This window comes from Leucopleurus acutus (genome assembly GCF_964270905.1).
Source record: "Leucopleurus acutus genome assembly, chromosome: 18".
NCBI classification, from domain to species: Eukaryota; Metazoa; Chordata; class Mammalia; order Artiodactyla; family Delphinidae; genus Leucopleurus; species Leucopleurus acutus.
The window spans coordinates 20,228,789-20,246,623 of record NC_139160.1 but is presented as its reverse complement, the minus strand read 5'-3'; the positions used below and the strand labels follow the sequence as shown (position 1 = coordinate 20,246,623).

At 38.0% G+C, this 17,835-nt stretch overlaps 1 protein-coding gene across 5 annotated transcripts in view; it reads left to right on the top strand.

Annotated features, from left to right (window-relative positions):
- LRCH1 (leucine rich repeats and calponin homology domain containing 1) overlaps positions 1-17,835 on the top strand; it is a 192,928-nt gene that overhangs the window by 150,920 nt on the left and 24,173 nt on the right. For all 5 annotated transcript variants that reach the window (XM_082859639.1, XM_082859637.1, XM_082859640.1 and 2 more), the window contains 5 exons: positions 1,277-1,366; positions 1,468-1,504; positions 5,804-5,857; positions 6,591-6,663; positions 17,254-17,363. In XM_082859639.1, the coding sequence (XP_082715765.1) occupies positions 1,277-1,366; positions 1,468-1,504; positions 5,804-5,857; positions 6,591-6,663; positions 17,254-17,363 (364 nt within the window). The remainder of the gene's footprint in view (positions 1-1,276; positions 1,367-1,467; positions 1,505-5,803; positions 5,858-6,590; positions 6,664-17,253; positions 17,364-17,835) is intronic.

Here is a 17,835-nt window from a genome sequence, read left to right as displayed (position 1 = left end):
TGCATCATCTTTCCTGAGAAGTGGGATGAACTGAGGATCTGCAGATTACTCTCCAGCTTGGAAAGGTCTGAGGCAAAGAGTCACCAAGGATGTCAAGCAAGTCAGCATGGTGGGCGTGGAAGGAAACAGCCTTGAGTACCCTTCCAAGGGATAGCTGACTTGCGTCTTTATGGATTGCTATTTTAAAATTATTTACGTTGCAAAACTTTATGGGGATTTAATTTCCTCCCTACAATAATCCACTAATTTGGCGGTTGCAGGTCTTTGTTGTACATCCTGAAATAGGTATTAAAATACGACAATCCTAACTTGATAATAACGTGTCTTTGCGCCAGTGTGATAGGGATAAAGAAAGAGTCCTGTTTTTGTCCTGATAAAGAGAGAGCGCACTTCAAGAGGTCACTTATTTCTAGCTGCTTTTGAATAATAGTAATAAAAAGTTTATGTACACATTAAGGTTTTCCTTTATCTCGTATTTCCTAGATCCAGATTTCTTTGTTTTAGTCAAGCCGCTGATTACAGGATTAAATTTTAGAGCTTTATCTTTCACACAACCTTAGCATCAAAAAATTGAGTTGAATATTGCTATCCTGTTTTGCTTTTGTGTTGGTTTCTTAAGGATTTCTGACTGTTGGTTTGATACCATTTTCAATGGGCATGTGTAATATGAACTTATCCCTACTTTTTAAAATAGCTTTATGCCTTGTATATATGACTTACAGAAATTCCTTATTTTATAGATCTTAAAAAAAAAAGTTCAGCTCTTAAAATCACAGAAATTCAGAAACTGTAAGACAATTTCAGAATTTAAAATGCATATCAAATTGCTTATAAATTCTTAGTTTTTAAATCGAGAGTATTAGGGTCTATCAAAGAGATCTTCCTGTTAAAACAAATGCCCTTGGTACATATACCATAATATAGTACGTGTATAGTATAGTATAGAACAACTTTACTTGCTTCTGTAAACTAATAAATTTCTAGAATAAAATTTAGTGTGTGCTACCTATGAATATTATGACCTTATCAGAAATTACTAGTATATTTCAAACAAGTTGGATTTTGATACCAAAGCATATGGAAAATTATATTAAAACTACATTATATTGTATTTGGCACATGGCGGGGAAATACCATGTAGTTTGAAATTTCTACCATAAACCTTTCATTATTAAATCTTAACAATAGACATAACTTTTAAATATATGACTAAAAGCAGTAGAATTTATTAGAAGTTTAATACATTTGGTAACACTTTTTTTCCCTTACTCTTTAGATTAAGCACAGATATTACAGAGAGAAGTGTTGTGAACTTTTACCCTGTGGACTCAGCAGAAGACTTAGAATTACAAGACTCTGCACTAAAGTATGTTGACCTTTTTATAACAATATATTTTACCTTTTTACATTGAAATATTTTTGCTTTAAATTCCACTTTGTATCGTTTTTTTCCTCTAATTCCTACAGTGGTCAGATACAGTTGGAGACGTCTCCAGAATGTGAGGTAAGGCTGCTCTTGCATTCACCAGAGCTCTGGTGCAATACTCTGCCACAGAAGAGTGGCCGCCATATTTTATCAAGATTTATCGTGGGGTGGAACATTCATTAGTGAGATCAATATTCAAATTTATTCAAGGTCTAGTTTTCAATTTTTTTTATAGTTCTGGCTTCTTTACTTTTCCTGATTATCTGTTATACTCACCTCCCCTTAAAGATGAGAGTTGGCTGTTTCCATTAAGTTCTCTAAATTTTTTATGTCAGGCGGTCGGTCTTAAGTCAGGCCCTGGCAGCTAAGACCCACACGGAAACCTCCTCTGTCAAAGACTGGAGGTAGGGGCTTCCCTGGTGGCGCAGTGGTTGAGAGTCCGCCTGCCGATGCAGGGGACACGGGTTCGTGCCCCGGTCCGGGAGGATCCCACATGCCGCGGAGCGGCTGGGCCCGTGAGCCATGGCCGCTGAGCCTGCGCGTCCGGAGCCTGTGCTCCGCGACAGGAGAGGCCACAACAGTGAGAGGCCCGCGTACCGCAAAAAAAAAAAAAAAAAATGGAGGTAGGACCATCTGATGCAAGTTTTACCAGCCACAGATGAATATAAACTAGGAAAGACTTGAGAGACAAGAATGAGTGATTTGGGCTATGCCTAGGAGGATTAAGTGACTCTAGCAAAGAGAAACTGGTGGAGGGTGGGGTTTGGGGACAGAGTAAAGGTAGGTCAGGCAGCTACAGATGGTGAAATTTGGGTGTCTGTAAAGAAAGCAGATTTGACATAATTAACTAGAGATGAGCCTGGAAGGTCCCGAAGAGGCAGGCCTAGAGAGATAGGCTTGAGTCAGCGACATGGGAGTAAAACATTGTTTACATACGACCTGTTTTATCCCTTCTTACTGAATAGGCTTAGGATGGCTAATTTCAGTGCAACCAATTTATGTCCCCTGAGGTGTCTGGACACGTACCATAGTAAAGCAGTTTCACACTCTTAACTAGCTAAGTCTCTGTGTTAAATGAGGAAAAGAACTGTAATCGAAAAACCCATGTTCCCAAAGAGCGTGGCTTCATAGTTGAGTGTAGTGACTTGGAATTATGTTACGTTTCGGCCCTATCTCAAAGACTTGCTAACTGTGAGCTCCTGTGGGCTACCTTTCTAACTTCACCTTTATTTTCTATAAATTGGGATCAATCTTGTAACCCAGGACACCTAACTTAGCTGTTACTGTTACTCAGCTCTGTGATTGTCATCAGTGTGGTCCTTAGAATCATTGCACTCCCTCTTCCCCAGGTGGAGGCATCACTGAATGACCCAGTAGTAGGGACATCAGGAAGCCTCTTACGTGAAGGCTGCCCTGGGCCCGTTTCCACAGGCTCTTCTTTAGAGACATGCTGCTTTTGATTCTGTACAGACTCACTTTTAGTTTTAGCTTTTTATTTGGAAATAATTTAAAATTTATAAAAGGTTTACTAAAAAATTACAAGAGTCTACAAAAGGTTGTAAAAAATTATAACCTTGTACCCCGATTTACCTGTGATTAACATTTTAACACATTTGCAGTATCTCTGTCTTCCTCCACACACATAGTTCTTTTTCTGAAAATTGGAGGAAAAGTTTTGTGTATCATAGTCCTTTTCTCTAAACATTTCGGTGTACCTTTCCTAAGAATAGGGATTTTATCCTATATAACCCCATTTCAGTTATCACCTTCATAAATTTACAGTGATAAAATATTTTCATCTAATCTGCTATCCATATTCCAAATATTTAGGTTGAACTAATGATGTCTTTCATAGTACTTTTTCCTCTTCAATGTAGGATCCAGTCTAGAGGCAATAATTGTCAGGTAACTATATAGTTTGCTTTATTCTGGAACATTTCCATAACCTTTCTTTGATTTTTTATGACCTTAAAATTTTGAAGAATATAGTGCTCCTCTTTTTGTAAAATGAACTGCCCCTTATTTTGTGGGACAGAAGTCCCTCATATTTCTTCATGATTAGATAGAGTCCCTGCATTCTCGTTTGGGATGCTGCACAGGTGGTGCGGTGTCCTTCTCAGGTACCACATTTGGAGGCACATTGTGTACATCTGTGCTTCACTGGTGACATTAATTTGATTACCCAATCGAGGTAGAATCTGATTTCTCCACCATCTAAGTATTCTATTTTCCCCTTGCAATTAACAATCAGTCAGTGAAGAGGTACTTGGAGACCATGTTAGAATCCTGCTGCAGACCCACTCTTGATTCCAGTAGAACAGATGCCCTCCTGTGTGCATGATTTCAGGAGTATCAGGCAGACACCAAGCCTCTAGGAAAAAAGATCTCCATTCCGTGTCTGATTTACAATGTTAATAGTTTTTTTCCCCCTTTTTGGTTGAATGAGGAGTCACGTTCAGTGTAAGGAATTCTTACACATTGTCTTCCTTCTTTGGGCAATTCTCTGTCCACATGATTTTAAAAAGGGAGAGGAATTGCTGGCTCTGGTGGAAAAAAGAAGTCACAAGGAGGAGGAAAAGAAAGTGGTAGATTAGCAAGGCCAGTGCTGATGGTTATGTGGGACTTAAGTGGGACCCTCCTTTATGGTTTGGTGATTTTTATGTTCTCTCTTCCATCTTATTCAGGAAGAAAGCAGTATCTTTACAATAGTCTTGAATCAGTTAGCCAGTATTTGTTGAGTCCCTGTGCTGGATTCAGCCTTGTTTGGGGTGTCGAAGACTGGGATAGGAAGAAGATGAAGTTGCCCTCACTTTTTGTGTGTGTGTGTGATACGCGGGCCTCTCACTGTTGTGGCCTCTCCCGTTGCGGAGCACAGGCTCCGGACGCGCAGGCTCAGCGGCCATGGCTCACGGGCCCAGCCGCTCCGCGGCATGTGGAATCTTCCCGGACCGGGGCACGAACCCGTGTCCCCTGCATTGGCAGGCGGACTCTCTACCACTGCGCCACCAGGGAAGCCCTGCCCTCACTTTTAAGGCATTTTAAAAATTGTGGAGGAAAGAAGGCTTAGACATTGAGAAAACTTAGAGAAGAATATGAGACAGTTCATAATCCTGAGTGTTTTAGGTGCTCTGTGAGACTGGGGAAAGGATAAGAGGTTAAGGAAAGGGAAATAAACCTAGATTTGGGGGGCAGCTAGGATTTGGATCGGTCCCAGGAGGCAGCTTGGCCATGGTTGAATCAGCACAGAGCATGAACCGGACAGAAACACTGAGGCATAGGCTGGTGCCCAGTTAGATAAGTGAGGCCAAGATTATGAAAAGGTTTGTAATTGTCAGCACATCACATTATCTGACTTTTAACACACTTTAGATGACTGTCCACATCAAGTTTGGGTAGCAATGGAAACCATTCGGGAAGAATTGCAAATTATACTCTCATACATAAGTAATATCCAATAGGGAAGGATGCTGTGGGGACAACAGGGAATATTAGAGGAATGAGTTTCTCACAGAGAGAATCAAACCTGCAAGTTACTTGTTAGCAGTTCAGACATTTAATTGAGTAGGGAAATGAATGACTGTTTATTCTAAAAATATGTTATTCCCTTGGATTTGTCACAGTTGGGAATATTTTTTAATAGCGCTCCTCAACAATAGGAATAGGAACAGACATCTGAAATTTATACTAGTTTGGTGACATGTATGAAGATGTTTATATTAGCTATCACCAAATTTTTTTGGATCAATGCTTTTTTTTTTTGGCTGTGCCACGCGGCTTATGGGATCTTAGTTCCACGACCAGGGATCAAACCCGGGCCTTCAGTAGTGAAATCGTGGAGTCCTAACCACTGGACTGCTAGGGAATTCCCTCTGTGGGGTTCTTGATTACCTTATAAAGAAGGCAGATCTGGGTAAAATAAACTATCGAGTTCCCCATTGGTTGACAAAGCAAACTGATGTTGAATTGACAGCGCAGGATTTTCCTAGGTCCGGGTATGTATATTTATTAAAAAGCTCCCAGTGAGATTCTGTGTATTTGGGAACTACTGCCTTGGACCATTTATAAAAACCCTTATGCTCCCAGCAGGTGGGAGCCTGCAGGTTGCTTGGTAACCTAGCAAGGAAAGCTGAAGTTCACAGGTACTCTGGCCTGAGCGCTTTGCTCTGAGAAATCCCTTTTCTTAGTTTGTGTGATATTTCAGTGGTATTTTTCTGTGAATATAGTTGCATGTTTTTAGAAAATGTAAGTATGGCCTACTTAACTACTAATTAATTAATTCAGCGTATTATTCATGATGGAAGTTAGAAAAACTCAGTTCTTTCCTCACTAATTTTATAATCTGATGGAACGTACCATGCATTTCTTTTCTTCCTTAAGGTGCAAAATGATCTAACATTACAGAGTAATGGGAGCGAGTATTCTCCCAATGAGGTAAGTTTCCTGAAGATTAATGAAAGCTGAGGTATTTTGTGAAGACTGAATTGGAATATCTTGTACAGAAATCTATAATCTGAGACCGTGATGATTCATGAGTTAATTGTATTGCAGAATCTCTGAGGGAGTCTCTCATTAGCTCTCATCGCCCTATCCGGCCCTATCCATAATTAAAGACTCATTTTATAAGACATATTTTGAAGACCAAATGTGGGAACATTTTGATAGAAAACGAAGTGAAAATAGCTGATGTAGGCAACATTTAGAATGTCTCATTATCTATAAGTGATTCAGTGTGTGGTTTCCCTATAGCTGAGACATCTGTTCGGTGTTACCTGTTTTCTCATCTCGTTGTGTTATGAAATTCTTTATCAGATGTGCCCTCTGTGAGGTGGATGTGAGTGAGTGCTTGTATGTGCCAGTGCCTGCACCTGAATGCACGCATCTGTTCGTGAGCAGAAAGGGATTGCCAGTATCACACAACTATGAACTGTTTTTATAATGAGCACATAAACAATTGGACGGATCTCCCCCAGACAACATTATGTCGATTCTACCACTTAAAGCATCAGCAATGTGAAGATGCATCAATTATCATTTTTTAGTCAGGACTTCCTCACGGCAGCAAATGCAAGGAGGTCGTGGTTTTATTATAATCCTTGATCATAGAGAGGCATGCAGAGTTCTGCTCCAGTTCTTTAAAAAATGTCCTTTCTTTCTAACACCACAGATGAGAGAGAACTCCCCTGCCGTCTCTCCTACCAACACCAGCACAGCTCTGTTTGGCCTGAAGCCTCGATCAGGTAAATTGAAACCTTCGTGTTCTTGCACGTGTGAACAGCTCAGGAGTTTCTCTTTAGCCTTTTAAATGCATACATTATAGTGTGAGCAGCCTTGTCAACTCTGCTGAGTTTGAGTCCTGGCATCAGAACCCCACTACAGCATGGGGAGGCCATATTTTCGAGCCTTGTGGTCGTGAATCACCCCTTAACGCCATGTTATCAGTAATAGATTATCTTACCTTCTTTTGAATCAGAGCAAAGAGAAAAAGATGTTGGGACGTGTAAGTGGGAAAGAAATATTCTGTTGATAAAATAGCCACCCCTTTGCCCCGGTGGTTCCTGGTACCTTGCTAAATTAAGGCTGGTGACTCTTTTCTGAGACACCCCTCATTTGCTCTCTGGGCCTTCGTAAGGACTGTGTATTTACTCATGTGACAGGGTGGTCATTCCAAGACTCACATGAGTGGTCAGGAGACATTTTTAAGAGCATTTCTGCTTATATTACCTACTTTATTTTAACTTAGTATATTCACAAATGTAAATTATAGCAATGTGCAAAACGACTGCTGATTTTAAAAAGGACTATGTATAGAAAAATTTGGTTCTTCTGATTTCTCCACGTACTTAAAGTTCTAGCACTATCTACCTTCTTTTAGGTGCTTCTTTGTTTTAATATTTTTGATTCTTAAGTCTTTTGCATACACTCACTGCTAATGCTTTTCAGTAAGTGCTAAGAAAGGACTCGGACGCTTTAAGCAAAAGGTAGTAAAGAACTCATATGTTCTTGGGTTTTTTAATAAAGCATTTGGTAACAGTTGAAGTTAGACATGTGTGTATTTTGAAAAAGGGTACCCATAGAAAAAAACGAAGATGGTTCTTTTATAAAGGAATGTTTCTTCGTTTTTGGAGAAAGTTGGTGGGTAACATGTGGCCAGGTGTAATGGCTTCCTGGCGTTCTGAATGGGCTGTAAGACAAAGCCATTTGAGAAGATGCTTGGGTGTGGCAAGGGTTAGGAGGTGTTTTATGGAGAACCAAATTGTGCATGAAATAGGACTCAAATGGCTGGCCTCACCGTTCATGGAGCTGAGAGTATGCAGCCAGATCTGGGTCGGGCCTCCATTTCCAAGGTCTCCGATTGTGCTGGGAGGAATGGAGGCTTCCATGCCTTGAATGATGATCTGCCAGGAATGTTCTCTATACACTGAGGACTTCATGTTGGGCTACAGACTTTCTCCTATCCCTTACAGGCACTTTTACACAATTTAAAAATATCTTAGGGGCTTCCCTGGTGGCGCAGTGGTTGAGAGTCCACCTGCCGATGAAGGGGACACAGGTTCGTGCCCCGGTACGGGAAGATCCCACATGCCACGGAGTGGCTGGGCCCATGAGCCATGGCCGCTGAGCCTGCGCATCCGGAGCCTGTGCTCCACAACGGGAGAGGCCACAACAGTGAGAGGCCCGCGTACCGCAAAGAAAACAAAACAAAACTTATAATTGAGCAAATCAAAAGTTGAATGAATCTCCGAAGAATAATATTCTTTTGAATGTGCATCTTTACAATTTAGTTGCAAAATTGTCTCCGTGACTTTTTCAGTTCTTTTTATGGGGTCCAAACTCAACTTATCAACCTCATACCCACACTGTTGAACCATTTCAGACTCTTTGTGGTGGTGAAAAATAAATGAAGTATTTATTCTGAATAGCAGGAAACAAAGATAATTTCCTTTCCTAGCTTCCAACCTTTCTCTAATGCTGACTAACCAGTGCGGAAATTGTGCCAGTTGTAGAAAGCTTTGTGGAGTTTGGGTGTCGTAAGTAATGCTGATTTTTCTTCAGGAACGTCAGTTGGCATGTTGGAACGTTATGAAACTAGCATCATGTATTGGGAATTTTAAAATTTTTATTTAGTGACTTTAAAATATTACAGTATGTATTTTTCACATTTTCTAGAAAATAATATACCTACTAATCTTAATTGAAGATCACATGACTACAAAAGAGAGAAATTATTTTTGATTGAGTAGCTTTGGAACTTTAAAAAAGTGATTTAATTTTTATTTTCAAGTTAAGTATATGAATTCATGTGATTTCTGTGTTCAAAATAAAAACAGACTGCTCAAATTAGCAAGTGGGAATAGAAACTTAGATTCTTAAAGTAGACTAATAGTTTTCTTCAAAAGAAATTTTATTTTCTGTGTTTTCCTCCCAAGAAAGACAACTGTATATATCCAAATATGCATTACTAGAATCATGTCCCTGTATTTTACTGGCCCTGCCTTATGATTGAATAAAAATTGTATAGCTATTTCCTAAACATCAAAAATTACTATATGGATAGGTAGTCCAAAAAAAAAAAAAAAAGAGATTTATTTCATAAATGACCAATTTAGAAGTGCCTTGAATTGACTGACATCTATCGGTTAATTAGGTTTGTTGTTAAAGAGACTCTACTAGTGTCCGAAATAGGTTCTATACTGATCAGTATCTAAGACAGTATTGAGAGGTATAGCTGTGTGTCAAGGGTTGAGCAGAGTTGGCTAGATTCACTTATCAATAAAGCATGCCAGCAGACTTACAGATGTCTTTAAAGAGAAATTTTACATTACCTTGGGAAAAAAATCCACCAGTGGTAAACACTGATTCTATAATAGATTTATTTCTAAATAATTGACATGTTTATACATATTAAGCTTCTTCTATGTAAACAAATTTTTTGTGTGAGTCATATTTGCTAAGATTGTTAGTTATTTAGGTCTTTGGAAAAGGTATCTGGTAGGTCTTTTGCTTTTTATCTGCATAATCTATGGGTACTCCTTCTTTCCACTGACATGATTCATTAGTACTCTAAGTCTGTGGGCTTGCGAACTGTTAACGATTAACGGTATTAACTGCATGCCAAGTATATGATTGATAAGTACTAACACTCAGTTTTTTATCATTCTTTTTATTCCATGCGCCATCTTTCATTCTTCTCCTATATTGTACATTTGAAATTAAATTCCATAATATGAAATTCACTTCATTTCCATACAATCCTTATGCCATTTGTGAAATGCTGCTGCCCCTTTGGTTTTTCCTGGTCCTTGTGCAACTGTACGCGGACTGGCTCTCTCGCTCTCCTGCAGACCCAGCCCTCACTCTTCCTCCTATCTCCTTCAACAAACTTACACAGGCACAAACATGGGACAACTCTAGCTACAGTGTTCCATCTGAAGGAGACAGTGACAATGGTAGGTGGCTTTGTACCTATTCTTCGATGTGCTCATTAATAAGCCAATGAATGAATATACTGAACATTCATTTCTGTGCAGCTGAAGATAGAGTGTATATTCTCCTGCATGCCTGATATAAGAGATAATAATAGTAAACCTGGAAAGTCCAGAAAAGTGCATGTGGATTGTTCTCCGGCAGTTTATCAGACTACATTTAATTATCTTGAATATTCTGAATTTTGGAAGGACTGTACAATAATTTCTTCTCTATCCTTTCTGCTTGGGTTTTTTTTTTTTTTTTTTTTTTGGTGTGTTTGCTTGTTTATAAAAATTGGGGGTTTGTACATTTGGATAATCTCTGCTGCTCCTGCTTCTGAACTGAATGCTTTCAGAGTTTCATCTTTTATCATCTGTGCTTATTTACCATATGAAATGTTTAAAGTAATCAAGACATACTGTGGCCAATCCAAGAGGACTGCACTGAAAATAGTTAGAAGTGAGAAATTCCTAAAAATGAAGAGAAATCACTTGCTTTTTTTTTTTGCAAACTATTTGCACATTTTGACTTTTGATACCTTCAGCCCTTTTGAGTGTAATTTCATCTGCATGATATTTAAGAATGGTAACTTGGCTTGAGAACCAAATGTGCAAATAAGAAATTGCAGACATCTAGCTAGGATTCATGTGGATATCGTTTGATTTCGTGCCACTAAATATCTGAAGTAGCTTAAAAGATGAAAATAAAATAAATATAGTTATTTAGATATACTTACCACAGATATCTGAATCTCCATACTGGTCTGTTACTTCAGATTTTAAACATTTTACTCCAAGATACCAGAAGATAAAAGTAACGTGAAATGAAATAGAGAGTATGATTTATAGGGAAGAGAAGTGATACGTGGGGTAAAACCATGATGCAAGCCCAATAAGAAGATGTATTTTCTGATAATACTTATTTTTTTTATCTAAGCATCAATATGTTATATGTAATGAATAGAAACCATATATTTAAAACATTTTCTATGATTTCTGGTCAAAATTCAACCAAAAAATGCTTTTCCAGACTTCCCTTATGTACAAGGATAATGTATATCTTGGCAGGTTAGTTACAAAAGGAATTTCATTATTTCATAGATTTCTAAAATTTTAACTGAAGACAAGTGTGATTAACAACAACAACAGGGAAACCAAAGTCCCTTCCTATATCGTCCCATTTTAAATTCTGGAAGTTGAGGAAGGCTAAATGAAAACTTTCTTGATAAACCTGTTCCTTTACTTAAAAATAAAAAGGGGAGAGAGGCATTTTTGTTTTTCAGAAAGCATGGCTATTTATGGATCTGATGTTATTTAAAGGAAATGAGCCTAGAATGAAAGATTTATGTGTGATTTGCTATTTCCTTAAGGAGTGATATCTGAAACCAAAGACATTTTTTTTTTTAAGCTGGGTAAGATCTAGACATCTTGCGTAGCAGTAAGATTTCTATCCTTATGGATGAACCAACCAAAACGAGAAAGGTGGGTCACGCTGGGTCACGCTGTTAGGTAGAGGGAGTGGTGGGGTCACACCCAGGGCTTCTAACTCTCTGATCATCTCCTCTCCACCATATCTACCTTCATCTACAGCTGTTTATTGAGGGTTCTTTGTGCAAGCTACTAAGCCAGACGGCCTTCTTTTTATTGAAAGTCCTAAGATTTCCATAGAAAAATAATCATTGTGAAAATCTTTCTGAAAATAAAATCTTTCTGAAAATAAAATAACTTTCTGAAAATAAAATAAAATAAAATACTTCTCTGGTAGTTTTTGTTTGAGTGAAAATTCCAGGAATTCATGTGTAGCTATTATGCTGTACCACACACACACACACACACACACACACACACACACACACACACAAATAATAAAAGGATTGTTTTCAGTATTCATCTACCTGGGTTAGTCATGTCAGATATTGGATAGTTGTTATTTTCCCCTATTTGCAATTTGTCTACAATATGCCCTGGGCAAGAGATGATTTTCTATTAATTATCTATTAATTTTCTGGCAACAGAAATCTTGGCAAATATTTGTGTAGGTTCCCAGATCTGACCTTTCAAATAGAATCTTCATTTTTTTTGTGTGCTAAATATTGCCTTCTGATTTGAATACATTTTCCAGTACATTTTTTAAATTAATGAAGAAGCACTATATGTATCCCCAAGTATATGTGCTAAGGTTGGAAGAGGAATACAGCCTACTTTTATGTTGTTCTTACTGGTTCCTCTGAAATAGTAGATCCTATTCAGTGGCCTCTCATGGCATTTCAAAGCTGATTACCCCAGCAGTTTTGTTTCCTCATATTTTCTCCATTATCCAGTATCTGCAGCTATCTCACCCTGTGTAAATAAATGGCATCATATTACCAACTCAACCCAGCATAATGTAGCTTGCCTTTCATTTGTATTTTTATTAATTATTTTTGGTAAAGTTGGCATTTTTATACCTTGTTCACTGTCTTTATGTTAAAATTACCCTTTTATTTAAATTCCAATATTTAAGTAAAATTTAAATTTTATTAAAAAATACATTTAAAATAATTAACATAGCTTTCTAATATTTTGTTTCAAATATATCTCATTTCAAATTCCCTATTTTCCCTAAAACTCATTCTTCAAAGAAATACAAAAAGGCAAACTGGCTAGAAGGTCCTTGGGAGTTTGAATTCCCACAATCCCCAAAGTTCTACCTCCTAAAATGGACGGGGAAGGATGTGGATGTGTGTCTGTATGTCTTTCCACCCCTGGAGCTGGATGGGGCAGCTTCACTTCAAGTTGTTCTTAACTTGATAACTTCTCTTCTGCTCCTTTTCTTGTGCCCTCTTACTACTCTGCATCTTTCTTTCCTTTTCCCCTTCACTTTGAAATTAAAATCATTCCCATCTTCCTTTGAATTATTTTCCCTTTTTCATTTGCAGTGAATTGGTAGGTGCTAATTTATGCTTAAAATTGATCTTTAAACTATCACTGGAAAGTGAGTGAATGGACATATCTATCTTGGGCCAGTTTACAGACATTTTCTGGAATTGTTTTACCATAATCTTGCACTTCTAGGTATTATTTTCCCCATTACAAAAATGATGAAACTGAAGCTGTGAGATGAGAGGTGTTTCAGTGGTTCAGTATTTTGTCTTCATATTAGAATCATCTGGGCATTTTATACACGACAGCCGCCTATACCCCACACTGCCTGTGCTGATTTATTCGGAGTAGCATGGAGTCTTCGAACTGATTATTATTCTTATTATTTTACTGATTTTATGTTATGTTTAAGTAGGTGAAAACCACTGGGTTGAATAAACTGCCCAAGACCATAGAAAGCATTTTGAGGGCAGAGGATTTACATAATTCATTTTTGGGCACCAGAGGGAATAAATGAATTGCACTAATTAGATTTCTGATTCACATTAACCTGGATCTACAGCTCATGATACTTTTTCAAAGCCACCATATTGCTGCCCTTGAATTTGTATGTCTTCAACATCACACCCAGTCCAGGTTTTTAATTTCAAAGGAGAAGTTGAGAGCCAAATTCCAAAACCTCATGTGTCCACAGAGAAGAAATCTAGAGTTAAATTTAGACAACCAAGGTTAATAATATAGACTGATAATTTCTATGCAAAGTTCCTTTCACTAAATAATTAAATAAGTAACATTTCAGGCAATTTTTAGAGGAGCGAGCTTTCTTTGCTTAACTGAAAGATACTTTTACAACATTTAGAAAAAGTTTCTTGTGCACATCCTTAAATACTTACTGAGTGCCTCCTATGTGTAAGGCATGATGCTCGTTACTGTGGATACACATCTGAAAAAGACAGACTAGATCTCTGCCTTCCTGGAACTTTTATTTCAGTCTCTAATGCATTCAGACCTGGAGACTAAGTTTTAGGAGATTTTTCATGTTAAAAAAGTTGAGATGACTGATTATCAGGGTAGGGTAATCTCTGACAAGGTATTCTCCATATAAAGTGATCTTTGAATGAGGGAATTTTTGAAACACTTGTTTGTTTATTCATCTAACAAACTGCTTTGTGGGGCAGGGGTAGAGGTTTAAATTGGAAACAAACATAAACTCTAACAGAGTCCTCATGGAGAAAAGCAGATCTCTCCTGTAAGAAAGTGAAGAGTGCCGTGAGAGACACAGATAAAACATGTTGTACATTCACAGCTGACAGACCACTCCCAGGTCAGGGATGAAGATGAGGGGAAGGGTGAAGGAGGAGGTAGAGATAACGGAAAAGTCAGTGGACTTGGACGTGTACCTGCAAGGATGCATTTGATATTCTGCATAAGCATATTCACCATTCCCTGCAGAGTCTTTGCTTAGAAATTTGTCTCTTCAGCTAAAGAAATTGCAAATATGAACAAATTGTCCTTTTCATTCTTTGAATGTTATCAGTATTTGATATACAGTAATTAAACAGCTAAGCAGGATTCATTATTTCCTGCATCTTAAATCAACTATTTCCTTGTCTCTTCCTACCCCTTGTGCATGCATATGTGTGTGTTCACACACACACACTGACACACACCCTCACTCTGCTCCCTTGCCCCTCTTTTTTTCTTCTTATTTACACAATCAGTGTGACATTTGATGTGAAAGACAGTTACTAACAGGGCGGCTCTTAATATTGTCTTGCAGCCACAAGCTAAACTTTTATTCCCCTGAATTAAGTAGGGGAGTTCTTGAAACGTAGTGATATGAAATTAAGGAAGACCGGAATAATTCCTCCATAGATCAATTTCCTGAAGTTTTGACCAGGCTGGTCACTGCATTTATTATTTAAATATGACTTGAAAGAAAAAAAAAAAAAAACAACTGTGGATAAAATAATCAGAGCTACCATAATGGTCCTATTAAAATTATTCTGTCATAACAAACTTATGTGCTCTGTAGATTTATTATTAAATAGTTCATTTTAAATTCTAATGTATTCTACAATAATTAATCTATTTAGAAAACTAGTAGTATTATAGTCAGGTTTCCAGTAATTTTATGTACATTTGAAGTATTCATCTTAAAAATAATGGTTCACATATGTTTTAACACTTTTTGACCGCTTACATTCATAAAGCAAATACCCAAGCATGCATTTTGTATTTTTTGAGACGTATGGGAATTTAAGATGAAAAGCAATGCCAGGAAATTGAAGCCCAGATACCATTGAATTATCTTGGTGTCTTACACAGGACTCTAACAGGGTATATAGATACTTGAAGAGTGTGCTGTTAACCAAAAGTTCATGGTTAATTTAACTTCCTGATAGCTTCGTATTCAGAATGAAATCTGCCAGTAAAAACATACTGAAAATATTAAACATGTAGTATTAGATAAGATTTCCCCCAGAAAAAAAGGGAAAGGAAAATAAAACCTCCAAAGAAAACAGTAGATTTGTTTAAACGGTTCTGGGGCTCCCCTTGCTGGCCAGTGTGTGTATTACTCAGCTAAGTCCACATTCCTTGACTTTTTTTGGTAAATTTGGTGGACTTTTTCTTTGGTGGTGTGGATTATTTCTAGACTTTACATTTTAATATATATCTCTTCTGGTCACTATGTTTAAATGGGTAGATTTTTTTGGTTGGTCTCAATGTGGTGCAAAGGCAAATTTAATGCATTTCCAGTTTCTTCCATGCTTCTTATTTTGTCAAATTCTTCCTCGATGCCCTTTGCTCTGTGAACTTCTCATCTCTCCCTGCTGGTTGGTCAACCCTACTTCCTTTGCCTGCCTTGCCTTTGTTTTTGAAACAATTGGTCTCGCTTCCTGTGGGGTTTGGTTTTTGTAGGTCTTGGTGACAAGACTTTGGCTTTTCCTTAGGTGGCTTGAGGCAGAAGCCCAGGCCCCAGGCTGACCTCTCTCTGAGGTTCCAGAAGGTGTTAACATATACAATAGATCATTCCCTTGCTCCCTTAACTTCTGTAAGTCACGGATTTCTTAAGATGTGTCAACTTTCTGGTCCTCTGTAGAGCACCAGAGGGCTGATTCAGATATCCGAGAACTGATTTAGAAAGAAAATACTGAGATGTGAGAAGTATAGTGCAAGACACTTATTAAAGCGTTTTGGTTCAAAGATACAAATTGAGGTTAAAACGACATAGTTGGGTGAATATGGGATAATTGATTATATGGTGGACTCCAGTTGTTTTCATTCAAAGTATATTTGTAAACCATATTTCATTAAAAAACAAATAAATTGAAATGCTTTTAAAGTGGTTCATAGCAAATGTTTGGCAGAATAGAATAAACGTTACATAATGTTCTTATTCTACATCATTGAAGGTATGGTAATTGAAACTCCTAGAACTGCAGTGTGTCAGTGCAGCCTTCTACGTGGTATTGATTTTTAAAATTGGAGTTCTCTGCCCCAAATTTTCTGAAGCGCCCCCCTCATTTGTCCCCCCAGCCCCCAATCTGAAAATCTATGGGACACGGGGAACCAACTACAGCTCTTAACCATTCTTTGCCCCCTCTGGTGTGCATGGAAAGCTGACAGTCTTAATAAGATAAGAATCTCAAGGAAGAAAAAGATTCAAGTTTAAATTCGCCCTGGGCTTTGTATCCTAATTAAAATTGCCATAATCACTCTTCCCGTACATGGCGTATTTTGTACCTTCTCTGTTAGTCTTTAAAAGATGTCATCCTTCAAAGGTTGAGAGCATTCCTTTCCTCTGCAGCCAGGGCCTTACCTCCTTCCAGAGTTGCCACTGTGAGTAGCCGTTTCTGGAGGTTGTAAGTTTAAGGACCTGCAGCCAGAGATGATCTCTTAAAACTGTCTCCCATCTTGCCAGCTTTTCTAAAAGGAGTCTGTGGTCATCTCTGAAGAGCTGACTTTTGGGATGTGCTGTCAGTGACATGATAGAAGGCAGAATTCTTCCCTCCACACTCAGATAGCTATCTGAGTGGGTAGTGTGTCTCGTCACTTAGTTCCTAACCCAGGCTGATGAAAAACTCAGCCAACAGAAGCCTTAACCTGTGCTTGTTTGTAACCTGTAAAGCGATTGTCTTATTAGTTGAAACAAAGTATCCAAATTTAATGAAAGGATTGTGAAACCTGGAGTGTAGATGAAAACTTGGAATAAAAGCAGGGGGAAAATGTGAGAGAAGGGGTCTGCAATGGTGCCAAGGATGACCAATTCCCTTTCCTGGATTCAATTGGTTTGTCCACACAACCCAGAATAATTGAATACATAATCTTCTCTAGCATATTCGAATCAAGCTTTTCATGTGAAGTCAGAATTTATTGTTTTGTGAGGGGTGAATGAATTATTTGGGATAAATAAACTATTTGATTTAAATATGAGCAGCCCTATACGGCATCCTGTACTAGGCGCTCCGTAAAGGCTCTTTTCCCTTTCTGTTACAGTGTTTCTTAGACCACAGAGAAATTTGGAATCTATAGACCCACAGTTTACAATTCGGCGGAAAATGGAGCAGATGAGAGAAGAAAAAGAACTGGTGGAACAGCTCCGAGAGGTACCGGGAAACATTGTGTAACTAAATAATTATTTCCAGAATTGAAGCAGCCTTCTGTATTTTTAAAAAGTAGACATTGGGGGACTTCCCTGGTGGTCCAGTGGTTAAGACTTTACCTTCCAATACAGGGGGTGTGGGTTCGATCCCTGGTTGGGGAGCTAAGATCCCACATGCCTCGTGGCCCAAAAACCAAAACACAAAACAGAAGGAATATTGTAACAAATTTAATAAAGACTTTAAAAATGGTCCACATCAAAAAAATCTTTAAATAAAAAAGTAGACTTTGAAGCACTGCAGACTGAATATCTAGTTTCAAATCTAGCCAGCTCACTGTTTGATATTGGACAAGTCACTTAACATCCCTGAGTTTGAGTCTTTTCATGTATTAAAAACAATAGTTCCCATCTACCTTCATGGGATTTTATGAGAAATATATGAGATAATGTAAGTAGAAATACTTAATACCTATGTA